At 32.6% G+C, this 21,398-nt stretch overlaps 1 protein-coding gene across 7 annotated transcripts in view; it reads left to right on the top strand.

Moving 5' to 3' along the window:
• Positions 1–21,398, top strand: part of LOC119645248 (protein trachealess) — a 101,028-nt gene that overhangs the window by 63,505 nt on the left and 16,125 nt on the right. For all 7 annotated transcript variants that reach the window (XM_038045343.1, XM_038045349.1, XM_038045350.1 and 4 more), the window contains one exon: positions 19,012–19,247. In XM_038045343.1, coding sequence (XP_037901271.1) covers positions 19,012–19,247 — 236 coding nt within the window. The remainder of the gene's footprint in view (positions 1–19,011; positions 19,248–21,398) is intronic.

Genomic DNA, 21,398 nt, shown 5'->3' with positions numbered 1-21,398 from the left:
GTTTTTTTTTTCTTTAATTTAAGTATAGAAAAAAAAAACATATTGGAAATAACAATGTATGTATATAAAATAACTATAGGTCACGTACATATTTCCGCAGCATTGCCGCCATAAACATATTTAATTATACATAAGATTGTTGACAATGAAAATAAAACATTTTCAAATACCTGTCCCGGCGGATCTTATTCTCTTAAGGAGCAAAGAAAAAACATAAGAACAAATTTCATTTGGAGTCTCTCTGTTAATCGAAGGCGTACTCGTAAACGCGTCACGCCCTTACCTATGCGCAGAAACTTCCCATTTACTTCTTATTTATTTATTGTTTGACGTGAAAGAATGTTTAAATGTTTGATGTTTAAACCGAACATAAATGGTCTCCTCCCCTTTTTTTTTTGTATATACATACCTATATACACTAAGACCCGCCATACGTAGGAAATATTTGAATTTTTTAATGAAAGGTATTTTTTATTTTTGTTTTTTTCTTTAATAAGTATTAGGATTTCCGCTCTATCAGATAGCGATAGACGTAGAAGGTTAGATATGATGGATATGTGATCACCTGCTCCGGCCTTGATTTTATGTATTTCATGCATTATGTCACAATGTTGATTTTGTGTTTTTGGTGAGCTCCGTCTGGCGGTTGTCAATCGATTACAGGTTAAGACGAACTTAAAAAAAGTCATATCTTCCTGTCAAGTATTATATCATCAAACTTTTCAAATATCGATTCGTTTTCAAAATTCTCACTTAATTTGAAAACCAATGCACATTACATTAATTCTTATTTAAGAAGGAACGAATTGGAGACTAGCTGCCATACTGCATACATATACCAATTCAGGTCTGTCTGCAAAAAAAAAGACACGTGGTCATATTAAAATACGCTACCCTTTCCGATTCTAACAGCATTTTTTTAGATGATACATATACATATTTATAACAAAATTAATACATATATATGTTAAATCCTCCTCTCTGTTTCCGTTCGAAGAAAGTAGTAAACGTAATAGTATATGAGGACAGTTAGAAGTTGTGTCGTATACGAAATAGTTAACTTGGGTAGCAAGCAAAACTCATTGCTCCTTTATTAATATGCAACAATCAATAAACCAAAATCAATTTAACTTACATTTCAAGTCAACTGATTTAAATATCATAACTAATGAAATAGATATGAGGGAACTTTTAACAGAACGGATAACCCATATTAAATTTGAATTAGAAAGGGATACGAAGAGAATTCGCTCATAATATATGTACCGGTTGGTTAGAAGGCAATTTAACTATTTTTACATCTAAATTTGTAAGTTTTGAATTTGAATTATTAATGAGAGTTAAGTTCGTTATCATTGCGATAATGCTAAAGTTCGAGATCTTACCAGGCTGATCAGTTCTAAAGTCGGAAAAGTAGTCAAAGTAATTATCAAATGCAACTTTCTCTAAAAAAAAATTTGCTTTGTGCTTTTACCACAGAAAATTAAATTGTAGTGGTATTGATTACCTCAAAGTTAGCTAAACAATAATAGGAAATTAAGAGGTCAACTTTTCCAGTTGATTGAAAGGTTTACTTCCGAGATCTTTAAAGATAATATTTATGCCTTTCTGACGACATCATGATTTTAAAAAGCAATTGCCCCGTCTTTTAATTCAATTTGTAAGAAATAGAAAAAATGACGTCCCTTGGAATTGCTTTACTTTTTACAATGTATTATAAAAGCTCCGGGACTTGTCAAAATTAAAACAATTTTCTTTATTTAATCATCAAAAATGATAGAAGTAAAAGAAGACTTATAGCCATACTTAGAGCATCATCACAAAAGCATCACAAGTTAAACGAAACTTTTTTTTGGTACAGTTTTTCTAAAACAATTCATATCGAAGCGTTTTCCTATGAGAGATTGTCCCTTCGGAATATCAAAATTTATGCAAAATCAAAACATCTAGAACAAGAATAGACATAATTTCCGTTTACGATCGCAAAGCCGTAATATACCGTTTAGTTTACGGCTGTATAATTATGGCAATGTTTAACGTAAAATCCTGAAATACTTTCTTTGAATTTCTGCAAGCAAAGTAAACGTTAAATTTTTCAATATCATATAGCCATGTAATCATTACAGAGTCCATAGATATTCTTGATTCGATTTTTTTTTGGCCTTTCAAGTGCTTTTGAAGACTTGTCAAAAATATCGTAGCTTAGCTACATTTGGACTGTAACCAAATCCATCGTTGCCCAACGCTTTTTCTCTTTGCTCGTCTAACAAGCTCTAAAGTTCCCGTTTATCGAATACGGACAACTTTTGCCGAGATTAATTGAATCTAATAGTCATAATATTTAGCCTGATTAAAAATATACCATAGATCTAGCCGCTGATAACGGTAATGGTAACTTAATAGAATAGAATAAGAGAACAAGCCTGAAAAGGAAGACTTTCAAGCATTGAACGCAATGAGAATATCGAAAGACTATTACTATTTTATTAAAATACATTCATATCAATGGACTCTCAAATCAATAGTAATAACTTTGTCTTAAGAAAAGGAAATCGACATATGACGAAAAATATAACGTCCAACAATATAGTCCGACGTCTCACAATGTAGTGCGATGCAAAATTTACTTAAAATATGCACAACAAAGAGGAACATATGATCTCTTTTCTTTTTTTTTTTTTTGAATGCAAAGTAATCTCGTCCATCCTGATCTGAGTTGAAATTTCTTCTCATTCCTTTTTTTATTCAAGCTTTTCAATCGGTCTTCTGATGCCGTAAGAAGGAGCAAAAATCCGTTCTCTAATCCTACCTTTTCATTCATCTTGTTATGCATGGATATTGCTACCATGTCTGTGCACCTGTAATGTATAATGTATAAATTTCTGTATGTTTTGTTAAAAGGTGCGAGAGAAGTTTATATTTTAATTATGTTACTTACTCTCAATTTATTTATGTTTTTATATAAAAGAAGTTAAACAATTACTTGATTCTTACGACTGCACTTAAATTAAAAACTAATGACTAAAACCTCAATAAAAGATTTTAAATGAAATAAAAGTACGTAGAGAAGTACAATTGCGTAGATAAACAAAGAGAAAAAAAAATTAGAAAATTATATTCGCTTGTGACTGAAAATTGGAAATCTTTAATCTTTATATGGTGTATGTGTCACAGGTTATGAGTATCGAGCAAGAAGCACAGAAAGCAAAGTGTTCTCAGTTTTTGCCGCGTAGGCCTGTGGGCATTGTAGGCGTCTCCTTTAATGGATTTCGGTCATTTTGAATTATTTTGCAAGTTTGTGAGCGGTTTCCTCGTTTCGCTACACGGTTGGGCAGATTGACAGATGGACCCGCGAATAAGCGCGGTGCTTAGGTGTATTTCGAATCTGAAACTGGCCAAGAATTTAGATATTTTATAGGGTTTTTACAGCTTCTTTCTGCGCCTTATAAAGGTATTAAGAAAAAATTCAATTTTGATACACTATGATATTGGATACGCGTGGTCAATTTTTTCCATTCTTATACAAATACTAAAGCATCGGCCATGTTCAAATTTATGTAAATTTATTTGCTATAGTTTATGAGTAACGAGAAAAAAAAATTTTTTTATTCGTTTTGAAAAACGGAGGTGTTTTCAGTTTAGGTGTTAGTGTGGGCGTGTCCTTTGACTGGTGTGGCCATTTCCAACTTTTAGTGTTTCTGCCCAACTTTAAGTCAATAGGTTATTTTTTGCGAAGACGAGAATGTTTATAACAGACGTTACACAAAGGGACGGACAGACAGACCAACAGGACATGCTTAAATCGATTAAAATTTCATACTGATCAATAATGCATACACTTTGTGGAGGGTTCTCAAAAGCGTCCTTCTTGACGCAGCAAACATTTTGACAAAATCAATATCCTTCGGAGAGGGATATAAAAAAATGATTGAAGCACAGAAGCACACTCACAGCTTATATTGATTGAAGATAAGAAGCTACGAAGTTAAGAAAATTAATAATTTTAGTTTAAGTACTACTTTAGACGAATCACAAATACTAAGGAGAGAAGGTTTGATAGTGTAGTGGGAATTCGATAAAGAGATTAGATTATAAATAGCTCATCGCACTAGATTTTGACAAAAAAGCCGTACATGGATGCAATACCTAATAATTAGATTTGCATTGACTAGGCTTTAAGGAAAAAAAGTCCTTAAAATACCTTTCGGGATATTGAAGTTTATCTTAAATCAATAAAATCACTTATCAATTTTTTATCGAGAACCCAAATATTTTAGATAAACCTACGTTCCTTAATAATACGTTTCAATATCACCGCAATTAGATTAACTGGTTCCGAAACTTCTTCTACCACGAAAAGCAATAACTATTTCTGATCAGATCATTGAGTCACGCGTTACGTGTGTTACGTTAAAAATGCTAATAGCATACAGGATCCCATTATCAGAAAAGTATACAGTGTTGATTTATATAAGAGATAAAATGAAAACTCACTTCCATCTAGAGCATCATATGTGAGAAAATTGTGAGAAGTGAAAAAACACAATGTTTGAGAGTTACATGAACTTACATACAAGAATGCAATGCAGTCAAAATAGATGAATAAGCATTATGACGGGCAAAAGTATCTAACGCTTTATACTTACAAAGCTTTAGCATAGGCGACGACAGTAAATGGTTCTCATATTTTCATACAAGATATCTAAAAGAAAGATTGCTGGTTTCAATGCATGGTCACTCTAGCCTTACTTTACTCCGCTTTCATTTAAAACAAAAAATATGAACTTTATGATTAACTAAAGATGTTCCTATGTCGACCTCTTCTGGGTGTTGCATTCATTTGCATAAGCTTAATATACCATTGTAGCCCAAGTGGTTTCGGTCATATTAATTGCACGCTAATATTTTTGTAGTTTTTTAAAAAAGAAATTATTATAAGGTGAACATCTCCGCATTTCAAGAGTTTAACATAAAAAAGGTAAACAAAAACAAAAATCGAACGGTAAAAGTTCTTTCTATTGAATTACGTTTCAATGTTATAATGAATAGTGTGAAAGTGCTAAAGATCAATAGTTGTCGCGATTATGTGCGACGTTATTTTCGGACAAAGTAAAAGGGGTTGCAATATTTTTTTTTTTCGGTGAGCAAAAAAAAAGGAAACACAAAAAGCAAACACAATGCATTGATTTACATTTTTAATATCAAATGAAACTTCAACTTTAATCAGCTTTCATGCTTGGTTGCCTTTTTTTTTAAGGCAAAATATTGGCGACGATATTTTACTGATAAAATGCGGTTGCTGTTATTTTCTTTCTTTTTTTTACGATATTTATGTCGCGATCAGTGTTATGAATTAATGCCTTCTAACAGTCCTTGTAATCCATTAAGCTGCTTTATAATGCTTTGATGCCCATAAGACTTTAAAAGTGGTAAAAAAAATGTTTTTTTCTTTTTTCTTGTGTTGATTAGTTGATCTACATCTATCAAAGGTTTAAATGGATTTAAGAGCGATGGGAACAATTAGATTACAAATAGTAGAAAAGAAGAAGAACATTATAAATTTCCAAAAAAAAATTATATCCACCTTGAAAAACTTATATCAAAACAAAGTATAAGTAGATTGTATAGTCCACTCGTATCATCTGGCCATTCTGCTAAATACTATTTTGAAAATTTCAATTTATCGTTGGACAATAACCTATTGCGATTGTGGTTGTCGTTTTCTTCAGACATTGCCGTAACTCATTAGGCTTTTGAAAGGGAGTTGTAAAGAAGCTACTTACAAAATTTTAAGATTATTTTTTCGATTTCTATTCCGAACTTGGTCATTTCAGTAAATGACGAATTACAAAGCTTGAAGTCTCTGAGCTATAGTTATACGCCTGAGCCTAATGTCAATTCACCATGTACACTCAAAGTAGTCCTTGACATGGGGGGTTTCGTCTTTGTGCTGGAAAAGTAGCTTCCTCATCCAATTTGACAAATGTAATAACGGAAATCTTGTCCAGAACTATAGAGGCATTGCTACGTTGAATGTCTTACCTCAATTATTTAAACGAATTTTTTAGTCAGCGGTTAGTTCATATTCCGTCATTTAAGCGTGGCTCTGCAAAAGGAGTATCAACTGTTACGAACCTCTTAAAGTGTACTTACCATGTTTTCAAAACTTTTCCCAGTGGCTCTCGTACGGATGTCGTATGTACTGATTTTAGTAAACCGTTTGACTTAGTTAACGACAAGTTAGCGATCTTTGAACTCCAGGCCCCTGAGTTCCTTCTGTACTGATTGAAATTGATAATCTCTTATCGTCATAACAGATCATTCAGGGCTGTGTTTAACTGCACCATATCTGGTAAATCGCCCGTGACATCCTTGAACGTCGCCACTTATGGCCACTGTTTATTCATTCTGTATACATCAATGAAGGCCATTCCGTGATTAAATTCCGTCCATTAAATTTTATGAAATTATATCGAAAAAAATGTAAGAGGCTTTCTTTCTCAAGTCGGAATTTATTTACTACTGATTACTTCATCAGTTCACAAAAATTGGGAAACATAGATTCATTCAAAGATTTAGGAGTTCTATTCAAGTAAAGATTACGTTTTAATCTGCGCACTGAGCTCTCTTTAAGTGAAACTAGATTGGCGCTAGGTTTCATTAAACGGTGGTCCAAAAAGCTGAATGAACCCAACATGAGCGTAATCAGAACCTATACATGAGATTAACCAGACCAATAGTTAAGTGAGCCTCCGTTGTGTGGTCTTCTTCTTATAGATGTTATATCGATTCAATAGGATCCGTTCAAAAGCAATTCCTGCTCATTGTCCTTAAGAATTTGGAATGGATTCCGTTCGTCTCTTTGCCTCCTTATGGAAATAAAGTGCTTCTGTCAGCCTTAACCTCACTTGAGGAATGTAGGTTTATTCTTGGCTTTTGCTTCCTAATTAAATTAATAAATGGTTCTATCGATTCCCCGGCATTACTTGATAAGTTAAACTTTAATGTTCCGAATCGTTTCTCTTGTAGCTGTATCTTCAAAAAACTTAGTCAATGCAAATATAATTACGAGCTTTTCAAACCGTTCAGAGTCCTCAGCAGAAATATGGCATTTTTTAAATTTTATCAAATCAATACTTCTTAATACACGTGATTTGCCTATATCGTATTTAAATCTTAACATCTTATATGATTCAAAAAATTAACTGAATTTGCTTACTAGTATCGGTTGACAAGCGTTTGCATGTTTGCAATGGCTTAGGGGTTTGCAATGGCTATTCGATTCGGATCTGTACCGGGTGTGGGTATGCCTCTGTATTAAATGTGTATATCTTTTCCACTTTCCTTTTTTTCGCTCACTCTCTTATTTATTTATAAATGAAGTTTATTCTTTTTAAATATTTTCGTCATTTTTTTTCTTTACATACTTTGTATTAGTTATTAATCATGATTAATAAAAGATTTACTTCTAAGAGCCAACTGAATTGAATTCAACTAATAATTTATTTTAGCTGAATTCCAGGTCTAAATAAAGAAAATAAAATCAGTCCACGAAATCAAATCTCTTTAATCTCATGTTTTAATTTTAATGATCAAAACAAATCTATTAAAAAACCGTCATACTGGTCAATGTTCTCAAGGAGCGTAGACCTGATTTTGGCTCAAAAGGCTTATTAGTCTTGGGCTTAGGCTTACCAAGCTCTAATAAATCTTGCTAGCTTAACGCAAATGCGGCAAAAGCATTTTTCCCAAATAAAGCATCCAGGAAATGTAGAAAAAGTATCCAAAGACTTTCTACAACCATGTAATATTTATTGATCCCTTAGTATACTAGTTTTCCAGTTTCGGTTTAGTTTCTGCCAAAAAAATTTAAACTTTTCAAGTTTTAAACGGTGTGGGTCTGCAACAATCGGTTATACATCAATCGCAAGAAAAATCCTATAAAATTATGTATATATTTAACCGGCAACTTATTAGACCTGCATCTGAAGCCATTATACTTTTGCTTAATAAGCTTATTGAACGAGTAAACGATGGCAAAGAAAACCTGGTTTACATTTTAAAATGACTTCCACATGGAAACTCTGTATCCGTTATGTGACATTAAAAAGTTCGAATACTATCGTCCATTCCAATATGTACGCAAAAAAGAAAGTCAAGCAGTCCTAGATACCAATTTTGGTTGAAGTATGCAAAGCAATTAATATCACGTAAGAAAATTATATTTGGTCGTGACCGAATCTTTTGAGCCCATCACCCGTTATCCTATAAAAGACAAGAAAAAGAACTACATTTTCTCTTTAATGCTCATGCTCTTCAACATGGAGTGGGTCCGGTTGATTTTCACTAACGGGAGAATGTTTACCACAAATACTACACAGTTGCGGAGACAGGCAGTTGGGCATGTTTAGGCGAGCAAATTTGATACTGGCCAAGAACTTATATACTGTATGGGGTTCTTGAAGGTTCTTATTGCGCTTTATAAAGGTATTAAAAAAAATTCAAATTTCATACACAATAACATTGGGTAGGCGCGGTCAGTTTTTTGTATAGGCGCTACAGCATCGGCCATAGAATATACATTCAAATTTTTGCACATTTATCTGCGATAGTTTGCGAGCAGTGATTAAAAAACCAACTATTTATTTGTTTTGAAAAACAGATGTTCTCAGTTTACGTGGTGCTCTGGAAGAAGAAGAAGAAGAAGAATGTTTACAACAGACATTACACCGACGGACAGACACAGATAGATATAAATTAAACAAATTATTATTGATATCTAAAAAATTCGCTAGAAATGCTTTGCTTGCAGCAATCTGTACACATTTCAATGTCATCAGCGTGTATAAGCGTCGCATTATCGAAATAACGCGTTTCGCGAAAATAGACTTATTAGATGCTTTCAGCTCAAATTCTTTTGGCTAACCCACTTTCGTGAATCATGCTATAACGCGAATCTGCAATAAAATACCTTCAATCGGCCCATACAATATACGAAAACACAAATTCTCTGTTCAATTATTCAAGTATGAGGACGAAAAACAGCATTTAACCAAAGAATGTCCAGGACATTTATTGCCGATTATTATCCGACGTTTGACGGAATCCAAACTATTATTGTTTTTAAAATAAAAAAAATAAAACTGAAATGTTTATCTTTTGCTCTCGAGCTGACAAATTTTCGAAAGCAATCATGATCATTGCCAATTTATGACGTGAGACGTATTTTTAATAGTTACTACTCTGTCGAAAATTGCCAAAAAAACACTTAAAATATTATTGACTTCGGAAATCTTTTCATAATAGCTTCAAAATTATCAGTGAAAGAAAAAACAAAGTCAATACCAAAACGATTTCTCTGATTAATCATTAATTATTCTAGTTTAAATAAAACTTTTTTATAATTGGAAAATTTGCCCTGTTACGCTTGTCTTGTTAACGTATTTAGCAAATGTTTTTCGTCATATCAATTACTTTTACAGAACAGTATTCAAACACTATCTACTATCTCTGCACGCGTTTGCCTGGATATATATACAGAAAGGTATATAACAATAATTGTTTGTTACTTCAATATTTCGTTTGTGATCTGAAAGGTTTCACATATGCAAGGAGAAGAAAAAGAATAAGAACAAGAACATTTCATCACATGCTTTCTTCTTTCGCTTCTTTTCACACAATATGTTGTGATGAAAAAGATGAAAAATAATGAAAAACTTATTGACAACCAATTTGTTAGTAAATTGATTTTTTTTCTTTTCTCACTTACTCAAAAAAATACAAAAGAGATTAATTGTTTTTATTTATTTTTATTTTTTTATTTTTTTTTTTCTATGACGGACTTGTATGTGTCTTGAAAAATTGACGACCATTTTTATTGTTAAACAATATCACGAATGTTGTGACAAATGTAGTGTAACTAATTGTTATATGAAGCAATTTTCTTCTTTCTTCAAGGTTTCTGCTTGAGTTTACATTTTAGTAAAAAAATAAAACTACGAAGAAAATTAAATATACTCGACTCTCCTAATCATATAAGAAAGGGAAGAGGAGAAAAAACTCTTAAAATTACTAATAAAATTAATTTTAAAACTACAACTGTATATAAAATTATGTTAATCGCTAACCTTAACAGCATCCATTCTCTGTTACGAACTCAAGGGAACAAACCACTGTAAAAAAAGTAGAGAAAAAAATTAATTGGGAAAAAATTAAAAAATGGCAACACCGCAACTCCGGGAACATTTTTCGCTTAAGGGGCCCTGTGACATCCAGCGTAACTAATCTAAATTTATATTTAAATTAAAAGAAAAAACAAATAAGAAAGTTATACTCGGCGGGGGCCGAATGTCGTTTACCCACCACTGTACGCATTCTAGTCTCCAATTTATTTTATTTAATACCCCTATCGTTGGTATTATTAAGAAAAAATTAATCGCGCTGTCTACTATATTCATTTTAGAGTTAACTCGATGTTAGGTAAATAATATATCCTCATTTGAGAAATGCGCAAAACACTCACATAAACATTCTGTCTTGTTTGCGTAATGATAAATAGGTATAAAACCTCAAAGAGGTGAAAAAAATAAAATTTAATCACTTGCGACTGTTCAGTTTATGCTCCATTGCGGGTTTCTACTCCGATCAATTCGGCCCACTTTCAATATCAACCTGCAAGAACTTCCCACGTTTCTGCCAAATTTCAAGTCAATACCTTTATTTTTGCGGCCGGGAGAATATTTACAACAGACAGACAGACAGACGCACGGACACGCGACACGATTAAATCGATTCCGAACTATATGCTGAGCGAGAAGATATATACCTTGTGGAGTCTCTATTGCTTCGTTCTGGGCGTTGCAAACATTTTGACGAAACACATATAGCTGTCATCCATCGGTGCTAGGTACAAAAATAATAAAAAATTTATTAAAATAGAATAGATGTCTACAACGCATTCTATTTGCTTAAAAGCGTTTATCTCGAAACTTAATTTTTCGAAACGGTACGCAGTGTAACTCGAACAATTTTCATTTTTTTCGTTCGAATTTCTTAAGGAATCTTTAAAATTACATTTTCTAGACGAAAGCGGATTTTTTCGATAAGCTAACTAAAACATTTTTTATCAATAAAAGAGTGCCACGCATAGAAGGAAGGATCACAGATCGAGCTAAGCATTCAGTTCGGAATAGATTTAAGCGTGTCCGTCTTTCTATCTATTGTAAACATTCTCCTGGCCGCAAAAATGAAGCTATCGACTTGAAATTTGGCAAAAGCATTGGAAGTTCTTGCGCGCACGTTGGTGCTGAAAATAGGCCAAATCGGTCGAAGGATACGCCCACAGCACCTCGTAAACTGAGATCACCTCTGTTTTTTAGAAGGCATAAAAAATTGATTTTTTGCTCATTGTTCATAAACTGTGGCAGATAAATACACAAATATTTGAACGCATATTCTATGGGTGTAGCACGTTTACAAAAACTCTCCAAATCCGCTTCAAAAACCCTATTAAATATATAAATTCTTGGTCAGTCTCATATTTGGAATGCGTCTATTCGTCTGCCAATCTGTCTGTCTGCGCAACTGTACAGTATTTGTGGTAAACATTTTCGCATATTAGCGGAAATGAAAATATCGCTTACAAATTTGGAAAAGAATTTGTAAGTGACTTCAACTTTTCCAAGAATACATCTACAACGCCCACTCGTCTATACGACAAAAGCTTTTATTTTAAAAATAGAGAATGAAGATTTCGTTCTTTTACTTTTTTTGGTTTTTTTGACATAACGGTGATGAATATTAAAGATTCGGCCACAATCGAATACAATTTTGTTAGTTGTTTTCCATTAGCCTGTGATCCAAGTGCAAATACTACTTTTCGTTCCCTTTCCTCGACGATTTTTTGCTAAAAAGCGCCCATTTTGCTGTATCTGTCAAAGATAGGATCGAACGTTTTACACTTTATATAAAGCGAAATAATAGAAGTAATGGCAAGAAAATATATAATTTTATAGCCGTGTCCATAATGCACCCTAAAAACTTCGTCTTAAATTTTTAATTTCTTAGCAGCAGCAATGAAAGCTTCGAAATCGTTCTTTGCCTTATATATACATAAAGATTATTTTGATGAAACTACACTAACATATCTTTTTTTTGGAAATGATCATAAACACTTTCCAAAGACACCCGTTAGCGCATGATGGTGAGATGAGATAGCAATCAAAAAGCAAGACATTACGCTACCACTTCCCAGCCGCAATTCATTTAACGCAAGTACCATTGTCGCTAGGAAGATTGAAAGGAAAAGGAAGGAGAAAAATTGTTTCAAAACAAGTTCATTGACAAGAGTACATCAAAAAAATCTACTATTTCTAATAAATTATATATTTGCCACGTTAAATACCCATTACTAGAGCAATGGGACAATAAAAATGCGCTTTATGTTCTTTTCTTTAACATTACCAATCACCCCGAGAGTACACTAACAGTTCCAAAGAAGTGAGGAAGGAGAGGAAGTGATAAGGAAGCGACCACGGTATAATAAGTATGCGCGCTCAATCAATAAGTGGTGAGCCCTTACCGACTGAGCAGTCGCTACAACCACTACCACTGCCTTGAGATTTGAACCTTTGACGATTGAACACATGCTTCGTGGTCACGACACTTAATTACTCAGCTACTCAAGCGGGCGTGTACGATATTTATTAAATTTCGGTCAATAACTAATTGAATTGAGTTGAGAAAGAAACAAAAATCTCTAAAATAGGTCGATTTGAAATCTAACTTAGCTCTGACAGCTCCTTCCACGCCTATGGGACTTATGCAACAATCTACAAGTGTCAAATAATTAAAGCCAACTCTCTTTTCTTAATTAAAAGGGAAAAAGAGTTTTAGTAAAACAAATCATTTGAACCAAGAGATGAATCCTAATCAGATATCGTGTTAGAAGGTATAACCCACGGACCTTCAATTCACATAGTGTTTTGAAAAATGTTGAGACCTTTATGTTATGAGCAAGTTATTAATAAAAAGAATTTGTATACATCGGTTTTTTTCACATTTCTTTTAATTTTTTTAAACTTTTTATTATTATATTTTTCTAATAAATTTATTGGCCCGTGCCGAACATCGTTAACATACCTTAATTGCCAAAAAAAAAAAAAAAAAGTATATATATAAACAAACAATAAAAAATTTTTAAAAGTTGTATCTGCATAAACTGAGATAGATATCAACAAAAAATTGAAAAAAAAGGAAAACAAAGCTAACAAATATCATCAAGAAACAAAGCAAAATATTATAAAGTTTATGTATATGAGATGACAAACAAGAACCGGCTTATTTCTGATGAAGTTATCATCGCTAGACTAAAAAGATATGGATCAGAAATGTACATAAATGTTGCAACAAAGAGCGCTTAAAAAAGAAACCCAAAAAGCAGCCTACATAAAGCTCTACAGCAACCTTTACGCGCGTGTAATGATAACTCTCATAAGGTTAAGTAAAAAAAGAAAAACACAACCGAGTACTAAGGTTACATTCATCACTAGGCGAAACTTGGATACCTACTATCGCAATTAACGAGAAATAGCCTACGTTCGCCTTTCATGGCCAGATCGTAACGCCGAATCACTTGATGACCCAAAAAATATTTCTACAAAATCTAAACTCGTTATCTCTTTTAGAATGGTAGTTATTGGCGACTACATTAGTTCAAAGATTTGATTTAAAAGTCGTGTAGGCGTTAAGATTATGCTTATTTTTACATTTTACGTTTGGATCGGAAATAGGAATGCACAGCTCTAATAGAGGAGAAGAAGACTCGGACATGGCTGGCTAGTTTGCCTTAAGAATCTAACGCCGTTCGACAACAACGGAAACTTGATGTGTATTTCCAAATTGTTACAAACGGAACGACCATATTATCATATACACCTTTTATTTTTTTGGTGGGGAATATAAAAATATTAAAAAACTAAAAATACAGAGAAAAAAGCAAAAGCAGAAAAAGACCGACAAAGAGAACCAGAAATCACTTGTGGAAAATTTACGAAATAAAAAAACAGAGATGTAACTCTTAAAAGTTTTTATAAAGTTATATATATTTATATATATATATATATATATATATTTATATTTATATACATGTATCACAAATAAATAAAAACAAAATAATATTCATCTGTGCACAAAGTAAAGTAGCATTTTAGCCAACTTACCAAGACAATAATCATGCTTATGATGAAACCGCTAAAATGATGATCTTCTATCATTAATTTTAAAATATTAAATCTTGTTGTTGCGGTATGTTAACTAAAAACTCTCGCAATCTATCTTAAGTTGCTTTAGCTCAATAAACACGCACAGTCTGTGTATCATTTTCCACGCAGAGACTGTTTACATTATACCAGACATCAACAACACAGTTACAACATTGCAGAAAGATCTATCTACATTGTTTTTTGGTTTTTCTCTCTATGCCCCTAATGAATTATTGTTAATAAAACTTTAAAACGTAAATTACTTTATTATAAATATATTTGAAAACTTCGCAAATTAGCATTAATTTTACAAAATTGAATTGATGTTTGCATATTCGTTAAAGTAAAAGATTTCAGCAAATTGTTTAAACGTGAATACGCTTTTCCACTGACACGGCCGTAGGACATGTTTTCCCATCGAACGTTATATCGATATCTTTTATAGATATTTAATTGCGCTTTCCCAGCTCTCATTATGCCATCGATTCTGAATCAATCTAAGCTTGCCCGTCCGTCTGACCCTCCGGCCTTCTGTTGACTATCTGTGTATCTTGCATTAAGGTTGCAATTTTCGAGATATATCGGTAAAATTTTGTACACGCTATTGAAAATGCTTTGGATCGATCTACTTCTGCGACCGTAGAACGCTTTATTTTAAAAAGTCGTAACAGGGAAAGATATTGGAATGTTCAAAGTTCGTCGACAAAATTCGCTAGGTAATCGTGGTTTCACATTATAAGTTGATATGAAAAATTTGGTTCGTCTGGAGTAATTTTTTAAACGACCTCTCATACACCAGTTACTACGAAAACTGAATCTTTATATGTTAAAAAGGTGTAATCTTCAATATTTCATTGTGAAAATTTGTTCATAAGAGCAAATTGTAGGGTGCACGCAAACTGCTTTTTTAATTATGATCACAAAAACTAAAAAAAGGGTTTTTGTTACAATAACAATGATCAGAAAAAGCAAATTTCGCAACTATGGTCAGAATTTGTCATCGCCAAAGTCCCTCTCGTATACGGAAGACACTAAGTTCATTATAACAAACTGAAGTCGGTTTATGTTTTCCGATATCAAGTGAACTCGAAATATGTCGATCACTAACTCGGCTTTAAATTTAGCACAAAGATTAGAAGTTCCTGCAGGCAGGTCGGCATTGAGATTGAGCCAGATCGGACAAAGAACATGAGCATAGTGCAACATAACCTACGACCACAACTTTTTCCAAAAATTCTGTACAAAATGGGAAAAAATTCGCCACGCCTACTCAATATTATAGAATGTTAAAATCTTAAAATATCCCACTTTTATTAAAACTTTTGCAGCGTCGGCAAATAAGCTTCAGAGATCATACAAAGGCGACACACTTTTGATTAGTATTAGGCGGAGATGGATATAAAATAGTCGGCCGAGTACAATTTTCTCAATTCTCAGTTTTCAGGTTTCAATTATAATTTTCAAAAATAACGATGGAGAGGCGTGGATAGACAAACAGATAGATGGTACGGAAATTGGACGGACGAACAGTGTGGCATGACCGAATAAGTGAGCGAATGGGCAGATAAAGGTACAAATAGGCGCATAAAGGAGTACATGGGTGAAGGAATTTGCGGATGGATGAGAATACAAACAAAGGTACACCATTAAATCGAGCCTGTGTGTCCGCCCGTTGTCTGTCCAAGCATTTTCGTGTTCAACGTACAGGCCATAATTTTTAAGATATTTTTAGGTGTATTTTTGATATACTGACTTGTTCTTCGTTTCAGGGCCGACCTATCTGGAAAGTGGTTTGGATCGGACCGCTTTTTCGGCCGCTACCAACGGCTTTACAACGGCTTCATTTAGGAAGTCACTATATGAATAACTGTAGAGTGGGGATATTTAATTGTAAATCGCGCCCCACTGTAGTATTTTTATTGGTGTAATAATAATCATTGAGCAAATTGTGGCTCAGATCCCTTTTTTTAAGCTATGATCCTTACTAATGTTTAATAACGTTTTTTTCTTTTCACCCGGAAAGAATGCTAACAATAATGCTAAGAAGTATTCTTCTATAGTCATATCAGTTTTGTTAAAGAAATTTCTGATTAAGAGAAGAGCTCTCAGTCTCTGTTACTAGTTTCAACGCCCTTCAGTAAGGAGTTACTTAAGATGAAAGATCCTTTAAAAAAGCGATTAATTTTTTCTAAAGACATCTTTAGCTTAATGAGGGTTCGGATTTCTAATTTCAATCAGTGTACAGTGTCCTTCAGGAGTTAGTGATATTTTCAATGTTGCGGTCATTTATGCACCGTCAATATACAGGATTCTTTAGTAAGGATGATACGATTTATTAGAAAAAAACACTGAAACAATTGAGGAAAAATAAACATCTTTTTTTCCATATTGATGATGAAGTTTGTGCAACAGTCATCGCTTTCAAGCCTGAAGGCGTCTGTTAGAATGTGTCAGTATACTTTTTCATAAATTAATTTAAAAAGAAGAATTTTTCGAAATTGTTATCAGTTCGACTGTTATAGAAATTAGATGTTTTTTCGAAAGATGTTGATTGAATCTTCTTGGACGGAAATCGTGCATTTTGAACAGAACATCGCCATCTGTAACGTGGCTCTGGCATGATCTAATGACTTTATCACTAAATAATCTAAGCTCTTTGCTTGAGTAATTTAAGATGATACATGATGATGATGATTTTTTTTCTGAATATTGTTGTAAGCACAATTAATGTTGCTTGCTATTCAATCTCATTCTAAGCCATATACATACAAGTGCATTATTATAAACTATAATCCAACTGATGAAATTGCTGCCGCATTTGCATCATACTTTGCATTATACTTTTCTACGCTAACCCTAATTCGTTATCGTCGGAAAAGGAATTTCACATATATATAATTTTGATTTCATTTTTCTCGTAAACTAAAATTTCGGCTCAATATTTGGTTTGATTATTCGTTAAAATGGCTGAGATTCTCTATTCACTTATCAATAATTGTAAGATGTTCATCAAGTTTATTATTCCCAAATGGGTCAGAAATATAAATTGCTTGAAAATACAATGACGTGATTAAAGTATTAAACGAATTGTTGTAAGTCGAGACCGTACAAAAGAATTTTTCTTGTGTTTCTTATGAGTTTTTCAACTTCTACTTACTTTTTCTCAACAAAAACTATATGCTATTAATTTTTATTAATTACCAGCAATTAGTCTTATTTACGTTTTGTTTTGCTTTCACACGTACTGAAAAGAAATGTGGCGAAATATGTTTTCATCAGAGACAAAAAAAAAAAAAAAAGTAAGTAAGAAAAGACTTTACTAACGCTATTTTTCATTATATCTTCTGCATATTGTTCAGGAAGATCATGAATGAGTGACAGCACTTCAATGAAGATCTAAAATTTTTAGGGATTCGTATAATCAATAGAATGAAAAAATTAAAGAAAGGTTATCCTCCTCTGCAGTTATTATGACATACAGTCAGGCATGCTTTTTGTATAAAATTCAATCCTAAATTTTCTTCTTTCATTATATTTAAAATTCTAATTAGACATCGTCTGCACTCATCTTGACCGTTGGCGTACTGCAATAAACTGTATTGATTCCGTCATATACTAAGTTATGGACATATGATATTATAACACATTCCGCGGTATACTAACTTGAGGGCATATCATACGAGGTGTGTTTAAAAAAAAGTGACTTTTCGAATTTCATGGGCTACGTACATTCGACTTTCGATATCTTTCTTTTGCCCTGTTGGTACTCTCGTCCCCAATATATGCTAACCATTCAGCCATTTCGCATAGTTGGATTGTGCTGGCAGTTATAAAGGTTAAACGCGTTTTGGTGCGCTTCGCAATTTTCTTGCTATTAAAAAAAAAAGACAGATCAAAGTACCTCCATCGAAATTTTGTATGAAAAAATAAAATTAATTGCTCCATTTCACTTTGGCGAAGAATATGTTTGTAAGTCGTTGTAAGTTCTTTACAGAAGGCCGAGAAGATGTTAATGATCATGCCGACCCTTACATATCTACTCATTTGGGGTAATTAAGAAGAAGAAAAATTATTTGAATCTTTTAACATCCTATATATTTTGTATCAGATATTTAATTGCAAGGTAAAGTATAAATCTGTTAATCCGATATATGCCGATTTATATCGCGTTATATAGAATTTTTTTAGTCAACTGAAAAGAATCATCTGTTGTTGATTTGGCGATTTGCAGAAGAAGAAGAAATATATAAGAAATATATATATACTAAAAAGTATAAGCAGATCGTTCGCATTTTTTTCGTATGATTTTCGGACAATTTTAGACAAAAGCTGAGTTTAAATTAATATTTTTTTATCATAAATTGACTAAAAGGACAAACAATAAAATTTCAAATACAAATTTATCTTTCCAGTAAAGGTGGAAAAGTTGTAATTGGTATAGTAATGTACCAGAAAATCAACACTTCTTGTATTTACGTTCATCAAGATCAAGGCCTTCAAAGCCAAGTTGTTAAATTTAAATGTACCCGCTGTTGTTATATAAGCATATGTTCGTTAGGTTAATGAATATGCCGCAAAGAATTTCAAAGTGAACTGATGTTAGGTTTGAGACCATTAGAAGCAACTTTGTTTAACTGTCGGTTGAAATGTGTGTGTGTCTTGCTGCCTCTTTCTAGTAATCTACTTCTTAACCTTAAGAAAATTAGTTAATTACTGTTAATTAAAATCTTTTCATATACTTTTCTTCCAGAATTTTAGAGTTACGAAAAGAAAAATCACGAGATGCCGCCCGCTCACGACGCGGCAAAGAGAATTTTGAATTCTATGAATTAGCGAAAATGTTACCATTACCCTCAGCAATAACCAGTCAGTTGGATAAGGCGTCGATAATAAGACTGACGATAAGCTATTTAAAATTACGAGATTTTTCCGGGCACGGTGATCCGCCATGGACTCGAGAACAAAGCACTAGTAGTAAATTAAAAAGTAAGTAATATTTATTAATGTAAAAGTAATAAAAATAATTCGAGATTTTTTTTTTAATGTATATTAATAAATAAAAGGAAGTGAAATTTTTATTAAAAGCATAAAATTATAAAAAAAAAAAAACCAAAATAATTGCTTGTTATAAAAAAAAAAATAAATAAATAAATTTCTGTTTTTGTTCGTAATTTATTAAATAATTAATTTATAGGAAAGACAAAAAAACGGAATTTTTATGGCGACAAATTTTTAAAGGAACACACGCTTGCGTATACGAACATTATACGCTACCTTAAATATCAGACGCACATAAATAAACTATTGAAGTCTTTGGTTCTTTTTTTCTTCTTCTTCTTCTTCTTATTTAGTTACACATAAAACGTAGACGTAAACGTTTATACGTTTACTCAAGTCTTTATGCTTTTTTTCTGTTTAATTTTATTTTACTGTATTATTGCTAGAGAGATATTGTGATGGTTTGTTGGTGTATTTGTGCGGTTTTATATGTGTAAACTAATTTGCATAAAAAAATGTGTAAACACAACTAAAGTTTTTTTGTGCTTTTCCCTGCACTGTTGTGCTCATGCGCAACCATTTTGTTTTTTTTTTTTTTTTCCTTTCAACATTTTTTTTTCCTTTTTTTACTTTATTTTTCAATTTCGTTATCAGTTCGAGTACATGCTTGTGCTTCTACGTACATATGTGTAAATTTTTATTGGCTTTCAGGTATTTTGTAAAAGGTAACGGAAGGTTAAATTTATTGTTTTTTTTTTCTTTTCGGCTTAATATAAATTTTGTATTGCATTGCATTGTTATTGTTACTGTTGTTGCATTAATTTATCGATATGTGTTGACCATTTTAAAATGAATTACCAATGATTCAAATATTTATTGCCTTGAAAAAAAATTTTTGTTTTTTCGTTGTTAACAAACAAATCAGTTTAAGTGAATTTATGCGTAGAATGGAAAAAATATACAAAAAAAAAAACTTTTTTGAAGAAATTTGAATTTTCAATTCTTCCCTACTCACCATCATCCCGTTGTATGATGTACAAAACGCATTGTAGCGTAAGTGACATCGTGAAGTATACGCCCTAAGTCACATTAGATTTTGTGGCGGTAATCTGTTTAACAACGCCGCTCGTTTAGGTCAGAATTTAAGTCGTTATGACAACGATCATGAGAAAATTGAAAAGTCTAGTTTGAGAGAAATTGAACGATTGGACAGATATATCAACCCTATGGTCTGCTGAAGAGCGTAACGTTAACAGTCAACAGGGATTCCCACCTTACGTCGTTTCATCGCAATGGAAAAATCGTAATCGAGCAAATAGCTTGATGGCCCGAGTGAATCCTCGTAACATTTGGTATACATGCCGATAACGTTTTCCATGAACGGCTTTTGTTGTCGAGTTACGTTTTCGAGTTTTTTGCGAGCTGTTCGGATTGTTATACTACCCTATTACATATTAATCCTTTAAATTGGTCAATCCTACTATCGATGACTTTGTTTCTTATTATTTAAGATAAATCTGTGAAAAACTAACTGCGAATGTAGCGAAAAATCCCACAGCAAACATGTCCTATTATTATAAATGCGCTACATGCGCTTGATCCAAGTGAGAAAAAAGACAGGACCTTTTGTCAGATAAATTTCAACTTTAATAAATATATTGTTGTTTGACCTCAGCCAAGGACGAAACTAATTTTCGATGCGGTTAAGAATAGCAAGTGAGTTTTTTATTTGCACAATTACTCTCCGTTAAGAATTATGATTATAGTAATTTGTCCCATTAACGTTCGGTCGTTCGATGTAAATTTGACAGCGCCGTAAAGAAGACATGGCAGTTATCCAATATTTCTTAAAAATATACTACCAAATGTTTGTAGCTCATTATTCTTAATCAATAAATTATAGCGATTATCACACTATTACTCAAAATCGCCATATTAGTGATGAATAAGCTTAATTGATTGTCGCTGGGGCGTTAGTACACCCAGAATAAAAAAAAGCAAAATTCCGCAAAATTATTATTATGAATATTGTGGTTGGTACGAAAGTTCCTAAATCATTACTTAAAAACAGGAAGAGAGGCGCAGACAGACAGAATGAGATAAATTAAGTTAAATAATTAAAACCGGAATTTTTAAATT

The sequence above is a fragment of the Glossina fuscipes genome, unplaced genomic scaffold (assembly GCF_014805625.2).
Source record: "Glossina fuscipes isolate IAEA_lab_2018 unplaced genomic scaffold, Yale_Gfus_2 1, whole genome shotgun sequence".
NCBI lineage: Eukaryota > Metazoa > Arthropoda > Insecta > Diptera > Glossinidae > Glossina > Glossina fuscipes.
Note: the sequence above shows the minus strand (reverse complement) of the source record. Positions and strands in the feature narration are given on the sequence as shown.